The sequence below is a fragment of the Blastocystis hominis genome (assembly GCF_000151665.1).
Source record: "Blastocystis hominis, Singapore isolate B (sub-type 7) whole genome shotgun sequence assembly, scaffold_0".
NCBI classification, from domain to species: Eukaryota; class Bigyra; order Opalinata; family Blastocystidae; genus Blastocystis; species Blastocystis hominis.
Window position 1 is genome coordinate 1,644,471 of NW_013171815.1, and position 20,336 is coordinate 1,664,806.

The 20,336-nt window shown below is 46.2% G+C and overlaps 11 protein-coding genes; 6 read left to right on the forward strand and 5 right to left on the reverse strand.

The window, feature by feature from the left end:
* Positions 1 to 420: 420 nt before the first annotated feature.
* On the forward strand, positions 421 to 3,924 carry GSBLH_T00000542001 (uncharacterized protein; the record flags this gene model as incomplete). The annotated part of the gene is made up of 8 exons (XM_013038764.1): positions 421 to 1,723; positions 1,758 to 2,735; positions 2,772 to 2,858; positions 2,893 to 2,948; positions 2,986 to 3,345; positions 3,376 to 3,585; positions 3,618 to 3,725; positions 3,760 to 3,924. The coding sequence occupies 8 exons, from the start codon at positions 421 to 423 to the stop codon at positions 3,922 to 3,924; spliced, it is 3,267 nt and encodes a 1,088-aa protein (XP_012894218.1).
* A 1,262-nt stretch (positions 3,925 to 5,186) lies between these two features.
* GSBLH_T00000543001 (uncharacterized protein) lies at positions 5,187 to 6,005 on the reverse strand (the record flags this gene model as incomplete). XM_013038765.1 has 3 exons in its annotated part: positions 5,187 to 5,283; positions 5,316 to 5,477; positions 5,511 to 6,005. The coding sequence occupies 3 exons, from the start codon at positions 6,003 to 6,005 to the stop codon at positions 5,191 to 5,193; spliced, it is 750 nt and encodes a 249-aa protein (XP_012894219.1). The 3' UTR covers positions 5,187 to 5,190.
* A 369-nt stretch (positions 6,006 to 6,374) lies between these two features.
* On the reverse strand, positions 6,375 to 6,606 carry GSBLH_T00000544001 (uncharacterized protein; the record flags this gene model as incomplete). XM_013038766.1 has 2 exons in its annotated part: positions 6,375 to 6,450; positions 6,484 to 6,606. 2 exons carry the CDS (start codon positions 6,604 to 6,606, stop codon positions 6,427 to 6,429), a joined length of 147 nt encoding a protein of 48 aa, XP_012894220.1. The 3' UTR covers positions 6,375 to 6,426.
* Positions 6,607 to 6,922: 316 nt separating this feature from the next.
* On the forward strand, positions 6,923 to 7,480 carry GSBLH_T00000545001 (uncharacterized protein; the record flags this gene model as incomplete). XM_013038767.1 has 4 exons in its annotated part: positions 6,923 to 7,060; positions 7,093 to 7,185; positions 7,216 to 7,296; positions 7,331 to 7,480. 4 exons carry the CDS (start codon positions 6,923 to 6,925, stop codon positions 7,460 to 7,462), a joined length of 444 nt encoding a protein of 147 aa, XP_012894221.1. The 3' UTR covers positions 7,463 to 7,480.
* A 686-nt stretch (positions 7,481 to 8,166) lies between these two features.
* On the reverse strand, positions 8,167 to 9,474 carry GSBLH_T00006080001 (uncharacterized protein; the record flags this gene model as incomplete). Its single annotated transcript, XM_013038768.1, has 7 exons — positions 8,167 to 8,190; positions 8,246 to 8,862; positions 8,937 to 8,993; positions 9,041 to 9,113; positions 9,143 to 9,243; positions 9,277 to 9,346; positions 9,394 to 9,474. The coding sequence occupies 7 exons, from the start codon at positions 9,472 to 9,474 to the stop codon at positions 8,167 to 8,169; spliced, it is 1,023 nt and encodes a 340-aa protein (XP_012894222.1).
* Positions 9,475 to 9,864: 390 nt separating this feature from the next.
* GSBLH_T00000546001 (uncharacterized protein) lies at positions 9,865 to 12,601 on the forward strand (the record flags this gene model as incomplete). XM_013038769.1 has 4 exons in its annotated part: positions 9,865 to 9,995; positions 10,025 to 10,606; positions 10,636 to 10,967; positions 10,999 to 12,601. The coding sequence occupies exon 4, from the start codon at positions 11,657 to 11,659 to the stop codon at positions 12,599 to 12,601; it is 945 nt and encodes a 314-aa protein (XP_012894223.1). The 5' UTR covers positions 9,865 to 9,995; positions 10,025 to 10,606; positions 10,636 to 10,967; positions 10,999 to 11,656.
* Positions 12,602 to 13,035: 434 nt separating this feature from the next.
* On the forward strand, positions 13,036 to 13,783 carry GSBLH_T00000547001 (Ribosomal protein S8e). XM_013038770.1 has 2 exons: positions 13,036 to 13,321; positions 13,352 to 13,783. The coding sequence occupies exons 1-2, from the start codon at positions 13,213 to 13,215 to the stop codon at positions 13,753 to 13,755; spliced, it is 513 nt and encodes a 170-aa protein (XP_012894224.1). The 5' UTR covers positions 13,036 to 13,212; the 3' UTR covers positions 13,756 to 13,783.
* An 879-nt stretch (positions 13,784 to 14,662) lies between these two features.
* On the reverse strand, positions 14,663 to 15,819 carry GSBLH_T00000548001 (3-hydroxyisobutyryl-CoA hydrolase; the record flags this gene model as incomplete). The annotated part of the gene is made up of 5 exons (XM_013038771.1): positions 14,663 to 14,847; positions 14,876 to 15,254; positions 15,283 to 15,459; positions 15,494 to 15,550; positions 15,583 to 15,819. The coding sequence occupies 5 exons, from the start codon at positions 15,817 to 15,819 to the stop codon at positions 14,663 to 14,665; spliced, it is 1,035 nt and encodes a 344-aa protein (XP_012894225.1).
* A 172-nt stretch (positions 15,820 to 15,991) lies between these two features.
* On the forward strand, positions 15,992 to 17,391 carry GSBLH_T00000549001 (uncharacterized protein; the record flags this gene model as incomplete). Its single annotated transcript, XM_013038772.1, has 6 exons — positions 15,992 to 16,111; positions 16,145 to 16,251; positions 16,289 to 16,391; positions 16,423 to 16,637; positions 16,668 to 16,754; positions 16,782 to 17,391. 6 exons carry the CDS (start codon positions 15,992 to 15,994, stop codon positions 17,389 to 17,391), a joined length of 1,242 nt encoding a protein of 413 aa, XP_012894226.1.
* Positions 17,392 to 17,491: 100 nt separating this feature from the next.
* Positions 17,492 to 17,748, reverse strand: GSBLH_T00000550001 (uncharacterized protein). XM_013038773.1 has 2 exons: positions 17,701 to 17,748; positions 17,492 to 17,667 (listed from the first exon to the last, which is right to left on the reverse strand). The coding sequence occupies exons 1-2, from the start codon at positions 17,735 to 17,737 to the stop codon at positions 17,507 to 17,509; spliced, it is 198 nt and encodes a 65-aa protein (XP_012894227.1). The 5' UTR covers positions 17,738 to 17,748; the 3' UTR covers positions 17,492 to 17,506.
* A 690-nt stretch (positions 17,749 to 18,438) lies between these two features.
* On the forward strand, positions 18,439 to 20,050 carry GSBLH_T00006970001 (uncharacterized protein; the record flags this gene model as incomplete). The annotated part of the gene is given in 2 exon segments (XM_013038774.1): positions 18,439 to 20,004; positions 20,009 to 20,050. Coding segments are annotated over 2 exon segments (1,608 nt in total).
* Between the last annotated feature and the right edge of the window lie 286 nt (positions 20,051 to 20,336).

The window sequence follows — 20,336 nt, forward strand, 5'->3', positions numbered from 1 at the left end:
TATACGAAGATCAGATCGGAGCGCGTTTCCCAGTTTCGATTGATACAGGTAGTCGTTGTTTGCAATTTCAAATTAGAACGGTTCTCTCAATACGTCCAAACTGGAATTCTGAACAGCAAACAAATTCAGCGTGTCGTCGATTCGTTCAACAACCGACTTTGGGGTGTCGTCGATTCCATTATTCAATCGATTTGCTCTTCTCTCTACAGCGCAATTCATTATCGATTTGTCCAAAAAGAGCACTCAACTCCACATCCAACTCGCTACTATCCACTCGTGGAACAGTATTTCACGGATGTTTGCGACCCTACAAGAGAGCATCGACGTAGCTTTTCTTCTGAATCAACGACTCTCTTTTGTGCGAACAACGGATGGACATTTGATAATTGTAAAGACACGATGAATTTAGGCTGGAATGGGATGCGTCGCTATCTTTTTCAATCTCCCGATTCGGTCTTACCCTTCATCATTCAGACGAAATATCTGACACGCGAAGTTGTGATTTGGAGTGATTGCATCAAACTGCGGTATTTCGAAAATGCGACTCAGCCTACTTGGATTTATGGGCTGGCATTGGAGTATATCCAGATATCTTCCTGTCTATTCGATGGCTTTCGGCTAGACAATTGTCATAACACTTCCCTGCTCCTTTTGGAACCTATTTTGGAAGAAGCTCGCAAAATTAATCCGAAACTGCTCATTCTTGCCGAGCTGTTTACGCAGGATCAAGCGACTGACATTGAATACATCAGCAAACTCGGCATTGATATGATTGTCCGCGAAACTGCGCAGAGTCCTGATTACTATTCCGATGTTCGCCGCTATAGCGATATTTTGTACAACGTTGGAGGAGATGATTTGGGGAGTTTGCAAAGCATCAAAGAGTTTCCTCGGCATGTTGTGTATAATGCGTTGCCGACAGTGCTGTACGATATGACACACGATAATAAAAGCTTGATTGAGCTGTATGGATCCGCGTCCATCCCTTCGATTACGGTCATGGTGGGAATGACTGTAACGAATATCGCGTCAACGAAAGGGGTGGATGATGCGTATCCGCTCAATCCGCTTGTGACGGAATATAGGCAATACCATACCTACAATGATTCTCTCCTGTCTATGCATGATCATACGATTCGTTATCACTTCAATCGATTGGTCAGTCTAGAAGAAAAGCCCAATGAAATCATTCATTTCTCACCGAACGGATATTTACGATTGTTGATGAATCATTTACATGTTCTGCTCAGCAAATGCTCGTTTTCACAGCGATACATTCATTATTACCATGGTACCAGCTTTATTTCCATTGAAAGGCGTCACGCCGAGTCGTTTTACAGCGTTCTTAGTATTACGAGCACTTCATTCAATTCGTTCAGTCATGGAAGTGGAGCTGGAAGTGGAGCTGGACTGCGCGATTTAGAAGTGATTGGAAAAGTGATCGGCGTGTTTTTATCTGTTCGCTGTAACGAGCAAACTGTGCACTTCAATCTGAAAGAAGCTCAACTGGAAATGAATCAATGCCCCTATCTCTCTGGAATTCCTCTTCATTTTGAAGTGGACTGCTATGATCTGCAGGATATGTGTACGGTTTCATTCAACGAAGAAACCAAAACATCAACGCTTCATCTGAACGATTGTTTCTCTCCAGGATCGTCTCTTGTCCTTCTCTTGTACAACGGAAGCAACTGCATTTTTGATCATATTCTCAACTATCACGAATGTACTTTCTTAAATTCTTTCTTTTGATTCGTTAGGCTGTGAGGTCATTCAAAACACTTCCGATCGTCTTGACGCGCTTCCTTATCATCCTCAGAACACCATCGATGCCATTACCAAAGAGATTCAATCGAATGCATTAGCGATGGAAGACTTCTCCTATTTGCTCTTCACGACAAAAGAAGAGCAATCTTTAATCAACGGATGGGATGTGTATGAGATTCAGTCCTCTTCCGCTGACACGATTCGAACATTGGATCAACTAACGCATTCTTTTCATCAACATCACAATTCCTATGGTGTAGGAAAACTGAAATACGCTGGATTCTATGGAATCATCCCAGCGGTTCGATCCATTGTGCGATTCAACATGCTCAATCATCCTCTTTTGGAGAATCTTCGCCAAGGATCCTGGCTTCTCGACTACTTATTGAATCGATTGAACGGTCATCCCCATTTGGAAGGAGTTCGAGCGAGTTTAGAAGACGAGTTCCGATTCATTCGAGAAAGTCCGCGTAACACAAGGCCAGTTCGCTTCTGCCGGTTTATTCTTGCTTTTGGAAACATGATCGAGCGGGAATTAGGAATGAAGTTAAGCGGAAAGGTTGAGTTCCACCAGCTTTACATGGCAACGCTCCAATTCACACAGAAACTGCCTCAGGATTCTCTCACTTTTATCAGTGCTGGACTTCCTCATTTTTCAATCGGAATCATGAGAAATTGGGGCAGAGATACGTTTATTGCGTTCCCAGGAGTGATGTTGTCATGCCACCGTTATTACGAAGCAGAGCAGCTTCTTCTGGAATATGCTTCGGTGAGTCGACATGGATTGATTTGCAATCTCTATGGCGATCGAGCGCTCGCACGCTTTAATAGTCGAGATGCCACTTGGTGGTGGCTTCGAGTTGAAATTGAAATCTGTTTGAATCGTAGAGTCTTCGTTTGTACTGCGAGGCGGTTGGAAACACGCGAATTCTGGATGAAGAGATCTTTATGGAGTGGGAGCAGAAGAAAATGTCTGTTCGGAATGTGATTCAGGGGATGATGCAAAGTCTGGGATCCGGAATCCATTTTGTGGAATGGAACGCTCCATCGATTGACATATCCTTTTCCAAATGCAATGCAATGCAATGAAAATGGTTCGTTAACGGCAGGAGCATATGAAAGACGAAGGTTTTGAAGTTCACATTTTCATCGATCCTGAAACTGGCTTTGTCATGGGTGGAAATGTAAGACTCATTCAATCCGTTGATTCATCGATTGTAGCTCTCGAATTGCGGAACCTGGATGGATAAAATGGGCAGCTATAACGACGGTTCGCATTCGAATAAAGGCATTCCGGCAACCCCGCGAGATGGCGCCGACGTGGAAATCGTCGGATTGGAAGCGTACGTGTTACAGTGGCTGTCAGAGCTTTGCACTTCAGGAGAGTGGAAGCAGCAAGGTATTCTAGTGGAACATGACAACACCTCTTCGTTTTGGAGCTATCAGAGCTGGTATGAGCGAGTCAAGCGATCCTTTGAACGCGAGTTTTTCGTTCCTGCTTCGGATTCGCACGGAGCTTATTACAAAGATTGCGTCAATAAACAAATGCGACTCCAAGATAACCAGATCCGTCCGAATTACGTTGCTCTTTTGCTCGATTTCGATGAATAGTTAATCGCTCTCGCAATCATACCCGAGGTATTCGATGCGTCCCACGCAACCGAAGCGATTCAAACTGGGATCCGAGAGCTCTTCCAAGATCCTCATCAGCTCGGACTCAAGACATTGAGCCCTTCGGACTCTCATTACCGCTGCTTTTACGACAATTCGATGGGATACCAGGGAGATTTGGCAGTGTGTGGGGGATGGAGTTATCACAACGTATGCTTTGTCGTTCTGTGTTGTTTGCATAGGGTCCGGAATGGTTGTGGCCGTTGGGATTTCTGATCGAAGCGCTTCTCCACTTCCCTCCTCCCCGCTTTATTTCTAACGGCACTGTCGATTCCGATTATTTGAGAATGGTAAGAAGAAATAAGAAGGATGAATCGAGCGTAGTATTGCTTCAGTCTTCTAAGCGAACAAATCCGCTACTACCACGAAGATGACTGGCTGTCTCTTCCTGAGATGACCAACTGGGATGGAGAATTCAATTCGTATTCCTGCAGAGCGCAAGCCTGGTCGGTGGGTTGTCTTCTTCGAGCCATTGAAAAGCTTCACTAACGCTCCAAGAATGGTAGTAGTAATCATTTCTTTGAAACTGAAATTGTTGTTTGTTTGCTCGAACCCGAAAACAAACAAGAAGAATACAGAATAAGACTAATGGGGATAAGAAAATGGTTATCAAAGGAATCAACGACCCTAAAAACTGCTTCGTGTATTCTTGTCTTGGCCTCCAGAAACAGTCAAATACCCGTACAGCTTATTCAGCTGCTGCTTCATCACCTCTATATCCGACGTCGCTCGCAGCACAAAGAGAACATTCCGCTCGTTCGACACTTCTTCGCAGTTCTTACAAATAAACGCCAGAGAGAGACATTGCTCCTTCTTGAACTTTCGACACATGGAATACTGGCATTTCCCTCGCAGCTGGAAGCACGATTGGACGGGCGTGTGCTCCAGTTGAAAGGGCTGGTCGAGGTACACAACATAGCCCTGTCTAGAAAGAGAGAAATCGACGAGTGAAATCGTACTGGCAATCCGAACAAATGGGACGAATCACATAATGAGGGTTGAATTGATGACAATGCTGGCAATGCAGATAGATCATGCTTTGCTCCAATGGCTTAGTTATCACGTATGAAAACTAGAGGTTGGGAGGGAAAGGAAAGTCTACGTCTCTTCGGACCGCGTGAATCACAGATAAATAGTTCACATGCGCATTGACCACTAGATCATTGTAATCAACAACATTGTTATTGAGCAAAATTGTAAAGTCGAGAGGATCAATATTTACCATTCTCTACGAGTTACGACCTAATCGGGAACACCCACTTGGAGAGTGAGTTTTAGTTGTCTCCATGTCGTGGAAGCATTATATGGAACATTTTTTGCATTTGACCCGTCCATTTTGATAAGCAGTTTGGAAGTGAGCAGAACACTCCCCTTTTCGCCTGAATCCTCTTTGGGAACATAGTTCTTTGCGATGCAGATGACTCGACTACAGTAATTTAATCCATTTTTCTCGACTGTGGAGTTATCGTCACAGATGCGCCCTGCATTCACGATTTTCAATTCTCCTACTGGATAATCGATCTTTTCCTAAATTTTATATCAAAGACGAACCAAAACAGAAATCCGTTTTTTGATGGTTGCGATTGTATCATTCATCGCCATTGAAATTGTAACGGCATGCTTACACGGCATAATATGAATCTCGAGAGTTAGCTCTTGAGAATCCATTTCGGAAAAAAGAAATGACTCTCCGGAGTGAGTGTTGTCTAATTACCCAACACGAACTTTATTCTTTTTGCAACAAACATCAAACTATTAAGCTACAATCGTTTCAATATGTTTTACGAGATTCTTTATTTCTTCAGGAGTATCTGGCAAGCTACAATACGAATTCAGCGACGGCAAAGCCTAACCAATCACATATTCATAGAACAACCCACTGTTTTCAAGACTTCCCGAACATCAGCAATCTCAAAAGATCTTCGATCCAGCGACAGAACGAAGTCAACGATCCGCAGAGACGTTTCCTTGAGATCGATATCGTCGCTAACCAAATAGTTCTGAGCCAAAAGAGTGATCAGCTCCTTCGATAAAAACTTTCTCTACAATGAACCAAACAAAATAAAAAAACCTACCAGGAACATGACTTGACGATAACACAAATTCAACAGCAAGTACAGAGCTCGCTGCTTCACTGAAGAAGAGTTGTCATCTGACTCGATGATGCTTTTGATGAGGTTGAGTCCATTATTGAACAAAAACACCTTCTCAGCATCTTCGTATCCAGTAATGATAGAGCTCACGCTTCTCAGCGCTTTCGCTTTTAGTTTCATATCCGTAGTGGTACTTACGAACTCCATCAATTGGGGAATCACTTTGGAATCAACCAAAACTTTCTGAACCACAGGCTGATTCTGCGCTGCTGTTCCCAGTAGAGAGCAACAGGTCTGCTTCACCTCATTGCTCGGAGAACGGTTAAGCAAGTCGATTATCTTTTGATAGCCATTTAGATTCTGGAAATCACGAGCATTATCTAAACTTTCCAGCAACTCTTCTAAAACGTTGAGTAAGTTGCAAGTTGCCTCTTCGCTCAATCCGTCTTTCTCCAATTCTTCCAACGTGCGCTTCATTCGGGTTGCATCCGGCACACACGCTTCTTCTACGGCTTTCTCGAAAAACGCACGATCCTAGAATTAACTAAACATTCCGATTCACCTACTTCTTCACTCATCGGTTTTACTTCACTCGGTTTTGTTCCATCACTTTGAGCAAGCGACCACTTCAAAATGCCCAAATAACCACCGTACGAATCCATCACAAGAGAAATATAAAATGAACATCGAAGGGAAGAATATCAATAATAATCTAGAAGGTTCTATTTTTAGGAAGGGATTCTATTTGTGGGTGATGTTTCAACACAACAAGGAAAGGGGTGAGACAACCTCAGGAGTTCATTTCCGTTTCTTTTCGATATATGAAATACGTATTTTGTAAACATGTTATTCAGAAGTAAACCAAATTAAAAGAAAGCAGAATTACCGAAATTAGAGATTATACGTCTCCAGAATGGTAGGCCTTCGAATTAGATTTCAGAGACAAGATACTTACAAACTGCGGATGATAAAGGCAAGAGAAGACACGATGACTGCATTCTTCATCACTTTCTTCCAACTTGACTTCTTCGGGACGGTTGGATAAAACTACGAGATTACCGTGTCTATTTGACTCCATACCATGATTGGTAAATAATAAAATGTGGCTCTTTTTCGTAGTGGTATGCTCGTGACATACACTGTGTGATAGAATGGAAGTAGGTCTGATGATTTTCCGACTTTTGTAAATCCCCTATATTGTGGCCTATTCGATTCTCTCTTCTTTGTGAATTTATAAATGTATGAAATAGAAAAGAATTCAAAGGAAATGATACGAACACGACAGAATCTGAGGTGTGAATTACTATGTAATGAGTACAGAGATTAGAAGTACATCGATACATCGTGATTACATTTAATCAGATTTTGCACGATCCTCACTAGATTTATTCACAATGATTAAGTTTTTCCTTCTGGTCAACAAGATTGGTCAAACCCGTATGGCAAAGTACTACGAGTTTATGGAAATGAATGAGCGCGTGCTTTTGGAAGGAGAATGTGTCCGTAAGTGCCTCGGAGTCAAGGATACTAGCGTATGATAAGATTTTCGCCAAATAATAGTTAGAGTAACGTAGTGGAATTGAGACAGTATAAGCTGGTTTTCCGCCGCTATGCTTCTCTGTACTTCATTGCTGGTCTTGATATCAATGGAGACGATGTGGGTATCATAGCCTCGTTTCATTTTTAGAACGAGATGGCTGTTTACGAGTTCATTCACTGCTACGTCGAGACCCTGAATTCTATTATTGGAAATATTTGCGAGCTTGATGTACTGCGTTAGGTGATGTTCTGATGGGTGGTAGATTATGTACAATCTTGACCGTTGTCACTTCATTCTTGACGAGATGCTTGCCAATGGCGAGGTGGTAGACGTTAACAAACAGAATATTACTCGACCACTCACTTTGATGGAGAAGGCCAGAAATAAGTGTTAATGCTGTTGCTTGTCATATCGTGTGTTTTTTGAAAACAGCTCACAGTTGACTTTCGAACGAGTCTGCCATCTTGCTAAGTTCAGAGATCTGCTGCATTAGGTTTCCGAACACCGTGTCGAACGACACAGACGAGGTATCTGAGCTGAACGTCCGATTCACCGTGCGCGTGGAGTTGGAAGAGAGCGTGGTGAGCGACTGAGTGGGCAGCGTGCTCTGCGAATTGTCTGTGTATTGTGTGGGAAGTCGCGTAGGCTCGGTGGATCGCAACGGTGTTTGGATCGGCGAATCCCTGCGATCCGTGTTAAACGGATGATGATGGGGCAAGGGATAGCTGTAGCCGCCTTGCTGCTATTCATCACATCGCTCATCCACTTCTACTGAAGGCGAGTCCTTCGCAATGACCTTCGGAAGCATGTCTGGATACAGCGAAACGCGTCCTCGATTGCCTTTCTTGGCTCGCACACCCATTTTTCCTTCATCATTTTGATCTTCATCATCATCATCATCATCATCATCGTCTTCTTCATCCTCATCATCGGAATCCATCGTTGCTCGTCTCATCGCCTCATTGAACTGCTGCCTCCATCGCTTCTCGGCTTCTTCCATCTGCGTCTCTTTCTGCTTCAGCATTCCGCTCAAATACAAGTTTTCTTTCAGCAATTCATCAAATGTCTTATCGCTTTCGTCCAAATGCCCTTTATACGTCAGCACCGAAGCTCGCGCCAGCTCTGCGTCCGACGCCAAGTTCTCGCACTGTCCATCATCCAACGAGAACGCACCTACCTGCCGTTGGAGACGATCATTGTCACTCTTGAGATCCATATACCGAATGAACAAATCCTTGTAGTTCTTCTTCATTTCGTTGTATTCCGAGAGAAGCAACTCGTATTTCTCAGCGTCACTCTGCACCAAATGCTCCAAATGGCGCTTCTGCAGCTGCAACGAATCGAAATCGATGTGAAGCCGATCCAGCTTGTTCTTCAGCTCCTCCACATTCGTCTCTAGCAACCGGATTTCTCGCTTCTGATCGTCGGTTAGAATCGCGAGACTGTTTCGTCGTTCCGTCGTTTCTGCAAGTTTCTGCTGCTGCTCCAGCACCAATTCCGTGTTCTTTCGCAACGCCATTTCCACGCGGTAGTACTCTTTCTCGGTCGATTGATGCTCCTGCCGAACACGATCGAGCTCTTGCCGCACTGTGAGGAGTGTGGTCTTCATTTGCTGCATTTCGGTGGAGTGATGCAGAGAAGACTCGCGAAGCGAATGCAGAGATTGCTGTAGCTCTTCTTTCTCGATCTGTTCGTTCAAGAAAGCGAAAGAAATCGACTTTGAGTGACTCGGTTTGCTCGGCGGAAGAAGATAAGTGATCGATGGTCTTTCGCTGACCTGCGATGTATGCGTCTCTTTGGATGACCAGCTCGCCCAGACGCTGATTCTTTTTCTTTAGCAATTCGTTCTCCTTTTTGAGAACCATTACGTCCAGTTCGAGTTTTGTTTTTGCCTCCATGAGACTCTTTTCGTCCAGGGAAACCATCTACCATCGATAAAAAAGTGGTAGGCATACCATGGATGGATTCATACTTCCAATTTGCATCCGAGCTTGCTTCAATTCCTCGTCTTTCTTTGATATCACGTTTACGCAGTGCAAACGTATCTACTGTGAACATGGAGCGATACTCTTACGGAATTTATTGCATCCGTCTTTATTTGTAGCTGTTTATTTAGTTGTTTGACTTGTTCCTGAAGACTAGAGATGGTTTTCTCCTTTTGCTCCAAATCGTTTACTATTCTTGAATATATATATAATAAGTACATACATAAAATCTCCATCGTTTCTTCAGTTAACAAAGGTTGGCCATTTATCGAGGTCCGTTGTTTCCTTTCATTCTACAGTCAGCATGAGTCCATATTCTTCTGGCAATTCAAATACCTACTCTCTTCGCTTGATCTTCGAGAACTTGCGGGTTGTTTTGAAAGTTGGGGTGTTCAGAAGAATCCCCCGGAGGATTTTCCATCCCTGCGCTAATTCAAGTCCAAGAAACAAAAGAATGGTAAAGTTTGTTCAAGAATGGATGAGCATTTTCCTATTTCTGTTCAGTTCTTACAGAGGCCATTTAACCGTATCATAGAAGAAGAGGATTTGTTTGAAGAAAGAGATGCTTTTCCTGTTCCCTTCAAACCCTATTTTAAAGGGTCAAATGACATTCCTGATGATGTTCCCACAAGAGAAATTCGTAAACAAGTCGCAGCGATTCTTGGATTCAAACAAGGGTCTGAAGAAACCTATTTGGGGAATACGCACAAATCGGACCTTCACTACCACGAAGAGTTGTTCGAGCAGCTAAAACAGTATATTTCAACGCACCAAGTGGAAAGCATTGATTCAAGTACTTTTTCTTCCATCCCAACCTTTCTACCCAAAACGCAGTTCATTTCAACTCCTTCTTTCAAATACATCCTTCCTCAGGGAAGTGGGTTTTGGAATGGAAATGTATTTGACTTTCTAAAACACCCCGTCCGTGAAAAATTCGACATTGTACATGGCGTACAACATCTCTGTTGTAGGTGGAAATCGATCCTCCATGGCCAAACAAAAGTGTTCGTCGTGCAAGAATCTATAGCACCGAAGAAAGTGATGTGGACCCAAACCAGCGCTTGGATAGAGATTTATTTGAGGCTTTCCCGACGGATGCACTCTGTAATGACAACTGCATTTTTCTTGTGTGGATCACCAATGACCCGCGTTGCATTACATCCGTGATGTGAATCCATTTGAAGCGGTCTTATGCTCAGGAGATTTTTTGCGATGAAGAATATCGCGCATTTGACAACGGCCTTCTGGGTGAAAACCACAGGAGACAATCGGCCCCTCGTCCCGCTGTCGTGCCCGACTCGCGAAACATTTGAGAGAGTTGTTGTGGGGAAGTGGGAAGGTTCGGTGAAGAATTCTCCAAAGCGGGTGCGACGATCGGTTGATCCATTGGCAGATGAATGTGCACACAAAGTTTACCAATTATCCGGGAAAAGAAGAGGGGAGGCAGCGCCCATATGTTCCCATGAGTGTACCCTACTTCCGAAAGTCCCGTTTTTATTTTCCACGGTATCGTTTCATTCTCGAAAGCCTGACTGCACCGAGTTTTCGTTTGTGTTTGGTTATTTTTCGAAGTATATCGTAGCAACCTAAGCGCAGAATCAAAGGGACTAGAGTTGTTTTCTCGCAGACTTCGAAAGGGGTGGTATTCGGTGGGCAACCAGACATTGGTGTTTCAAAATAACCATGTACTCGTTGAGCTAAAGATGCAGAAGTAATTTTATTAGTGTCTGTTTGTTGAAATCTATAGTCTAGGAAGAGAGAGGACAAATGAATGGTGCGTCCAATCATATTTGACTTGAAACTCCTGCTATTGTGTTCATAGAATTTGAGGTTACAGTTCTGAAGTTCTTCAGTCTGCTTATTTAAGTCTTGCCTATATTTTAATTTTAGTAGAGCATTATTTTAATATTTGGAGTAAGGGCAATTGAAAGTTATTGAAGGGTAGAATGTCTGAAGAAGCAAAGAAGAGTTCTGTATGTTCGAGGGATCCGAATGTAGACTCGGGGGTGTCCGAGTTGGCTCATGAAGGATTCTTTGGAGCGCAGCCCCCTATAAATGAAATGCGTTTTGGAGACACATATGGGCCTTATGATGGAGGAGAAAATTTTTCTCAAGAGGCTTCATATTTAAGAAAAGGGAGTTATTCGAGCTATCAGACGCCCTACAACTCTAGACTAGTGAATGGTAATATGGAGAGACGTCGCTACGACGACTATTCTGGCTTGGAGGGTGATTTGGGAATGGGGGGTCGCTATGGAGATTCTATGTATTCCAATATTCCTCCTCGCCATGGTAATAGTTTTTATGGTCAGTTTGATCGTGGATTTGATTGCTATTGCCAAGTTCAGTCCCCAACTTCCGATCTGGATCCCTTTTCGCCTCGGTCTCGTTATGACCTTGCCTATCCGGCCAAAAGCAACCGATTCCCATCATCCCAGTGGGATGATTCTCACAGTGGCGCTTATGACCAGCTTTCCCCTCGCTACAAAGCAGAATCTCGTTGGCTCGATCGTGATTCCAACTACTCCTACTACGATGATCCCGACTACCATTACAGTTGCTCCTTCCGCGACCGTGCTATCTATGATCGTCGAGGCTACGCGATGGATTCCGATGTTTCAAACTCCTACACCTACGGCATGCCCCAGCTCCGCTACCCCGCGAGCAGCAGTTCATTCGCTGGAGGTGTTCATGCTTCGCGCGGCTATGATTACGCTTTCGAAGACATGCCTTATGCGGATCGCTATCGCCATCCCTTTTCGGATCCTTCCAGTCCTCAGCCTATTATCCCTCCTCCCGCTCCCGCTCCCACTTCCGCTATTGCTGCTCCTGCTCCTGCCCCTGCTCCTGCCCCTGCTCCTGTACCTGCTTCCATGTCCGTTCCCTCCACTGATGCGCTCTCTCTCGGGAAGTTCAGCCGCGTGACGCAGGCACGTGCATTCCCTCGTTACCCAGTTCACCACGCCGCTCACCACGACTCGACCACCTCCACATCTACGATCACTTCCACGTCCACAGTCACTTCCGTTCCGCCTTCTGCCTCCGCTCCCATCCCTGCCTCCATTCCTCTCATTCCCGCTGCTTCTGTTTCTGCTTCTGTTTCTGCCTCGGCTTCTGTTTCTGCCTCAGCTTCGGCTTTGGCTTCAGCTTCAGCTTCAGCTTCGGCTTCAGCTTCAGCTTCAGCTTCAGCTTCTGCGGCCGCAATGTCTTCGTCTGTCTCCACGTCGGCGGCTGCTTCGGGAGCCGTGGCTTCTTCTTCGATCGTCGGTGCTGCCGGGGCATCGGGCAAAACGGTCGGCGATTCCTCGCCGGTGTCGCCCCGGACGCCGCACTCGGCGCAGACCCCGGGCGGACAGTCCGAGGAGGGCGGCTCGGAGAAGGGAGACGATGGCGATGACTCCTATCGAATCGACAAGCAACTGATTATGCAGAATTTGGAGAACCGAACCGTGGTGCTCATTCGGAATATCCCAAATCGGTATAAACTGGAGGATCTGGAGCAGGTGATCGCTGCTCATGTACACGGTAGGGACGAAGGAGGCGGGTGACGGGCAGAAAAGTTCACGATTTTACGATTGCCGATCGATGTGTTCACGAAGCGAAATCTGGGCTATGCATTTGTCAACTTTAGCGATTCTCATGAAGTTCTGAAGCTTTTCTTAGAAGTAGGAACGAGGAGGGAGATGAAGGGTAGATGGACGGAGAGTTATGGCCAAACTCGAATAGCGTAAAACGATTCTATATGTGCTTTGCGAAGAAGCAAGTAGGGAGTGCGCGGAGAGCTTGATCGTAGAGTTATGCCTTATACGAGAATCCAATGGACGGTTCTATCGTGGAAGGTTCGTAGTTTTTGTTTTCATTTGATGCTGGATTTCCGAGCTCAAGGTTCGTAAGAATTTGTTTGTTGAACACGCGTCTTGATTACCAAGGACCACTGTACGTTTCCAAAAGAAACCAATTCTGGTCGATTTATACAATCGCTAGAACACTTCGTTTTCGAATATGGGTATGCTTTCCTTTTTGGCGCTCTGTGTGACTGGACAGGTCTAATGGCTGTTTAGGTATTTGCCGTGATTCTCGCCATAAGCGTCGTTTGACCGGAGGAAAGGTTGTGATCAACATCAAGAAGAGAAAGTTCGAGATGGGTCGTCAGCCTGCCATGACCAAGCTCGGAGCCAAGAGAATTTACCTGGTCCGCTGCCGTGGTGGAAATATTAAGCACCGTGCCATTCGTCTGGACACTGGCTCTTTCTCCTGGACCGGAGAGGGTGATTGTTGTCTAGTGAAGTGATTTGTAGCTTTCTCTGCCAAGACCAAGATCCTGAACATTGTGTACAACGCTTCCAACAACGAGTTGGTGCGTACGAACACCATTGTGAAGGGCTGCATTGTTTCGATCGATGCGACCCCCTTCAAGGCCTGGTTCGAGAAGCACTACTCCTGCAAGATCGGAGCCAAGGGCGAGGTGACGAAGGACGATCTGACCAAGCTGGAGGGCGTGAGCAAGTCGAACCTTGCGAAGCTGCAGAAGCTGCAGGATTCCCTTCAGGAGCAGAAGGAAGTGATCGATCAGCTGGCTTCGGGTAAGATCCTGGCTCGCATCTCGTCGCGTCCGGGTCAGTGCGGTCGTGCTGACGGATACATTCTGGAGGATGAGGAGCTGGCGTTCTACCACAAGAAGATCAACCAGAAGAAGAAGTAAGAGAATTGTACCTGTTCTTGCGATGACATGTTGTTTGGTTCGAGTAATCAAGGTGATTCGAAATGTTGGACTGGCTGGACCTATGCGCTTTGCCAATACAACGGTAGTGTTGTAGAGTCGAAAAGATGGGATCTATGCGTATGATAACGCCATGGTTTATAAAAACAACGAAATGGATCACAATTGCTGTTATTCTATCCACCAAAAACTGGTTATTCATAGTCATCAACAGCAGCAAAAGACGTACCCCATAGGAAATCTCTTCGTGCATGGACAAAATGATTGACTCCCAACAAACAAAGCGAATAAAAAAACTGCTTACTTCTCATACCTCGACTTTGCCACACGCGACAGCACCATTTCTCCCTCATACCGAATCTGCTGTTCGCGTTGTCTCTTTCTGGTTTCCTCGGCCACACGCATCTCATCCATCCACTCCTGCGGAACTGGGTGCATAATTCCGGTCACGGGGTGTCTGAACGCCCTCTTCCTGGGATTGCAATCATCTTCGTCATGCACCAGATAATACGTGTCCTCATCCACTCGGTCCCAATCGTACACATCCTCCGGAACCACCTTCATGAACTCCTCGTTCCCGAAGCAGTCTCCGCGCAGCATGGGCATTTCGAAGTGGTGAATCTTGTCCAGATCGAATTCCACTTCCGGATCCGGCCGCAGCAACGCCTCCACCTACGTCACACCTCCTCCCCACACTCACTTCCCGCTGCAGATCGCTCGTGAGCTCCGCAGGGTTCAGCGCCTCGCCCATCGGCCGCTGCGTGCGCAGCGAGCGCAGGAACGATCGGTCCGATCTCGACCGCAGCACGTTGCTCCACACGTGCAGATCGCGCTTCAGCGTGCCGTGCAGACTCCGCTTGCACGCGTCGCGAATCGCCGTCCACGTCAGCTACCCTTCACCGCCCTCTCGCGCCCCCACCATCATCGAGAACGCCGAAGTCCCCGCGGTGAGCTCGCGTAGCGCGGTCTGCGCGAACTCCGATCCGTCCGTTTCGAGTCGCTTGAGCAGGTCGAGAGGCGACTGGTCCTGGTAGAAGCAGGGGTTGAAGAGCCGCGTCGCCTCGCTGTAGCGATCTACGTCCCAGCCGCGCGGCGTCCCTACCCATCGCCTCGTTCTCCAGCGGCTGCAGCGGCATCGCGTTCTGCGCCAGACGCTCCTGGAGCGTCTCGAGATTGCGCGAGGCGTTCTGGCTCATGTCGTTGATGAAGGCTTCCAGCGCTTCGGCCTCGATGAACCACGGGCTCAGACCGAAGTGGACCAGGCTGTGTCCCGACAGCTCCGCGCCCGAGAGGCCCAGGTACATCCCCAGCCCGCCCAGAGAGCTCAGCAGCTTGGTGGCGCCGGCGTCGGGGAAGAAGCCCAGCTGCGCGCTGTGGAAGCGGAGCGAGGTCGATTCCGTGATGATGGGGAAGCGCGCGTTCAGGAAGAGCGACGCGGCGCTGGTGAAAAAGGTGCCGTTCATGATGGCCAGGACGGGGAGCTGTGTCAGAAACAAGTCGAAAGGGTACCGCGGAGATGTGAACTTGGTTGATGGTCGCATATTCTCTCCGCTTCAGCGTCAGAAGGCGCTGGTTCGTTACGGAGTCTTTGGCGTTGCCGAAGCAGCCCTTGTAGTCCGTTCCGTGAAGCGTGGCGTTTTCGGTGCAGAGAAGAACGAGCGTGCCAAGCTTCTCGTTTGCTTCATGCTATTCCGTTAGAATTCATGGAAACAAAACGTACCAGCAAGAGATTGTCCTCCAATTGCTTGCACGCACTCTCGTTCACGCCCTGCACGTTCTATATCTTATGAAGACACAAATACAAAATACCGAGGTTGGATGAAACACGATTACGCCACATCGTCCTTTCCGCGTAGGATAAATGAATGGAGCTGAGGAAGGGAGTTCTGCCGCGTTGTTCTTCATTTGGAGACCTTGAGCAGCGACCCAATTTCGTCCAGCCATGTAAGAACGAGCCAAAATCCCAGAAAGCGATTTCTGTGTCGCATTCGTTAAATGGCGACTTGTTCTCCAAGAACCCACTATCAGCTTATTCAGAGAAAGCATCGCTCGTCTCAAAAATGAGTATTTGTAGAGGCGCGAAAACGGGAATATAGCGTTTTCAGCCACTCCCCACTCTTCTTCTATTACAAATAATCGTGTCTTGTATATAACTGTAGGCTGCTGAGACAAATACAAACGGCCATTGGAAACAACCAGTCGCTAATCTGTTTTGTAGATGCACCAAGCGCCAAATTTCGAATCATCAAGTGATGAGGAATCGAAAATATGTCCTATTTGCTGTGGTCCCATGGATGCGACAGACTTGAGGTTTTTCCCCTGTCCTTGCAAATATCAGGTATATTGTGATCCATTTGGAATAAGGAACTAGCTGTGCTTATGGTGCTTCAACGAAATCAAAGGAAAAGATAATCGCTGTCCAAATTGCCGTCGAGAATATGATGAAGATATGTTTTACGTTCGGAATGAAGACGAAACGTACGCCCAGCAAGCAAAACTAAGGAACTAGGGAAAGTGGAGAGGAAGGCAGCGAGGCCAAAAAGCATAGGGGGAATCGACACGGTAGAGATGACTCTTCGTGGAAGGAAGGCCATTCCCTGCACTCAGCTCGCGACGATGTAACTCGTGCAATTTCCCGCTCCCTTGCAGGCCAAAAAACGAATGCACAGCATGCGAATCATCCAACGAAATCTAGTGTACATCGTGGGGATGGTTCGGGAGGATGCGGTCGAAGAGGAGCTCGTAAGCGACTCGATGTTCGGAAAGTACGGAAAAATCACAAAAATCGTCATCAACATGCCAGCGTCTTCCACAAACACATCAACCACTTCCCCATCCCCCTCTTCCAGCTCCACCGTGAGCTTGTACGATCGACTCTTTCCTTTCATACCCAGCTACCTCACCTTCGAGAAGGAAGAAGAAGCGCTCTCCTGCATCCATTCCGTGAACGGTTTTATCTATAAAGGCTCGCTTCTGCGGTCGTTTTTCTTCTCGTTTCTCACTCGCAGAGCCAGCTTCGGGACCACGAAGTACTGCAACAGCTTCATAAACGGCGTGCCCTGCGAGAACAAGGACTGCCTGTACCTCCACACCGAGGCTCCGCCCGAGGACTGCTTCCTCCGCGAGGAAATGACCAACGGCGACAGCAAGTTCTTCCAGCGGACGCATCCGGCGTACGGGTCGCTTCCTTATTCGCGCAGTTTGATGAAGCGACTGTGCTCCCGCTGCAGCGACATGCTGCCCGACAAAGACGAGCCGCTGTTCTTCTTTGGGGTGGATCGACTGTGGGAAGAGCAGTTTGTAGGAAAGAGGGAGGAGCGTGACATGCAGACATTTGAGAAGATTCAGAGGGAGGAGCCGGAGAGCGTGCCGCCGACTGTTTATTTCACGGCAGATCCGGATTCTGTACGATCGACGTATCATAAAGAGATCGGGGAGCCGATCAATCTAAATGATCTGTTTGACGGTGCTTCGAAGACGGATGATAATAATACTAATAAAAGCAACACAGAGAAGGAAGACTCGCTCTTGGGCGATTGCAAATCACCGAATCAAGACACAGAGGAAAACCTCATTGAAGATTTTATAAATTATTCCAGTGAATCGAATCGTTGGTAGTGGGTCTCGCCGCAACCACAAATTCAATTCCGATGAAAATCGTGTACCGTCTTATGAAACGATCCTATCTTTGTTTCCAAAAAGAATGAAACAAACAAGATATATAGGTCATAGATTATTCTTTCTTTTGTCGGGTAAACACATATCCGTTCTTGGCGCAGGGATAGCCCTTATCGCTCCAAGTATAGGTCTGTCCGCCAAGTCTTCTTCTCAAAGGCACGACGGCGAAGGGAAGAGCACATCCCACGATTCCCAAGCTCAGTCCCATGAACATAGCTGTACATTACAGGAAAAGCAAAATAAACTTACCAGGCTCCCGATCAAGGAAGGTACGAATCACATTCATAACGAAACTCATGATAGTACTGTTCTTTAAAGAATATGGAGAATCAAAACAATTCCCAAAATCGAGTCTATTTCTAATCTAGCGATTTTCGGAATTCCGTTTCTCTTGTTTTATAACAAAATAACCTATTTGCTATGAAGATCAAAACCTATGTCTATTTTCTGAAGGAGGTTATACGAGTCGACTACGAATATAATGGTAAAATGACTTATAATGAATCGAATGATACAAACCGTTTAGATATCTTGAGTCAGCAATCAATATCTTGCTTTAGTGATACTCCTAAGGAAAAAGAAGCATTCAGTTTTTTTGTTTTTAACTGCTTTGAGATTATAATTAATGAAAACGGAGTTGTATCTGGCAAAAAGGAATACGATAAGTTGAAAGAGATGCAATCCGAGACTATTTGCTACCATGGAGATTCTATCTCTGTGAAAGTCAAATCTCATGATGTGATTAAAGAGATAACTCAAGAAGAATTGCAAATGATAATTATTGACTATATTATGGATTACCTGAGAAAGAGCATTACAAATAGTTGTTTAATTATATATGGCAACTCTTTGGATGAAAACGCTATTCAAAATATAAAGATGCTGTTCGAGCAGAGAAACCAAACTGTGGAGTGTATCCCCTTTTCTCAATTTGCCCAAAAGATAGATCAGTCTGTGGTTAATAAAAGCCAAAATCAGAGATATTTCATGAGTGTACGTCTGGCTTCGAAAGATCAAGAGGAGATGAAGAAGTACTATGAAGAAAAGATCAAGCTGAGTGATTCGGACGATAGTCGGGTCAAGTTCTCCTCCTATGCTCTCTTTTGCCGAACAGGAGACAGCCAGTATGTGTCTCTTCTGGAAGATGTGAACGTAACGAAGGTGTATTTCCCATTGTGTCCTCCCAATGCCGATGTTATCAATCTGAACATCTATACAAAGGATGTAATGAAGCGAATCAAGTTTATTGGAGGCATTCGTGCCCTGTGCAGACGGACAACCACCCTGCCTCATATCGTTTTGCTCGTTCACTGCAAGCAGTTCAATCAATACAAAGTGTTTCGATTGATTCTTTTGGATATTGAGAAACGCACCGAGAAGAGCTTTCTCTTCGGCGATTGGGAGAGCAAGGTGGATTCGGTCGAGTGGGACTACAGCTATCCGATCCTGGAAAATAACCCCTTCTTTTCGTTCATTCCCTGCGTGGATCGTGTGGAGCTCCAAAACATGAGCTGCTCCATTTACGGCCGAATCTTCGATCTCGAAGGGAAGATGTTCTACAAGGGCGAGTTCAACAGTCTGTCTTCCATCAACATGCTCTCCAACTCCACCATCATCTCGAACAAGCCCTCTCTGCCCGACGATCCCTCTACGGAGTGGAGCATTCTCCTCTCCAACCCCCAATCGCAGAACGAGAACGAGATTGTGGTGCTGCAGCACAGTACCAGCAACACGATCTACGTTGGCTATCAGCGCAACGGCCTGCCGCACGGCCAGGGCTACATCGTGGACTCGCACGGACACATCGTGCAGCTCGGCGAGTTTGCGAACGGCACGTTCGTGAAGGGCGATTGGTTCCGGAAGATCAACGACCAGCCCTGCATTCTCAGAGGCTCGTTCGCAAAGGATATGCCGGTCGGGAAGTTCACAGCGATCCACCGCTCCACGAACATGCCTTATATCGAGGGCGTGGCGAAGGAGAACGGGGAATGCGAGGGCACGCTGTACAAATACAATCGCAAGGTCTTTAATGGTACGTTCTGCGATTTCAGGCCTGCTCAGGGCACACTGTTCTATCTCAACGGAACGAAGAAGTACGAGGGCAGTCTCAGCTGTGAGTGTCCTGATGGCCGCGGAACGTTCTACTTCTACGAAGACTCCCTGTCGATGTTCGAGCTCCGGAAAAGGCTGCTGCAAGACAATCTGGTGCCTCGTAAATACTACGAGGGAGAGTTCCAATCGGGAGCTTTCCATGGGCAGGGCACACTGTACAGCGCTGTCGACCAGGATCTTGTGCTCTACAAGGGAACGTTCCAGAATGGGCTGTTCCATGGAAATGGGATTTATGCTGTGTCCCCAATCGCCGTTCTCACCGACAGCTTGTATACAATTGATTGGAACCGAGAGAACTTGCTGAGCCAATGGGAATCGCACGCCTCGAGCCACACAATCATCGCATTCATAGGTTCTTTCGAAAATAACCTCCCGCAGAAAGGGATGATATATTTCAACGATGGATCCTATGCAGAGGTGATTCGAGATGGAAACAGCCTTGTAGGCGACACAATTAGAAATCATTCAAAATGTTTTCGTATCATGAGCAAGTTCGAGATTACAGATTGGAATTTGAGATTCTTAGGACCAATTAACCATTATACACGAGCCAGTGATTCAAAACAATATCATACCTTGCGAAAGGGATATTTTGATGAGAAAACTAAGGCAATCAGCGAATATGTGTTGGAAGTGGATTTAATGAATCTATCCAACAAGGATATAAAGCATTATGAAGTGATTCTCGACTCCAAGTCATGGATGTGGCATTTTGGGAAGCAGCTGGAGATAAATGAAACAGATGAAGGATATGTATATGCACTCAATCTGGT

Bases quoted from the DNA above. Each gene is read 5' to 3' on its own strand.
- GSBLH_T00000547001 (XM_013038770.1), top strand. From the start codon at position 13,213: ATGACCAAGCTCGGAGCCAAGAGAATTTACCTGGTCCGCTGCCGTGGT. The intron at 13,322-13,351 runs GTGATTGTTGTC...AGTGATTTGTAG, and splicing joins TTTCTCCTGGACCGGAGAGG to CTTTCTCTGCCAAGACCAAG.
- GSBLH_T00000550001 (XM_013038773.1), bottom strand. From the start codon at position 17,737: ATGAATGTGATTCGTACCTTCCTTGATCGGGAGCCTG. The intron at 17,668-17,700 runs GTAAGTTTATTT...TGTAATGTACAG, and splicing joins CTTCCTTGATCGGGAGCCTG to CTATGTTCATGGGACTGAGC.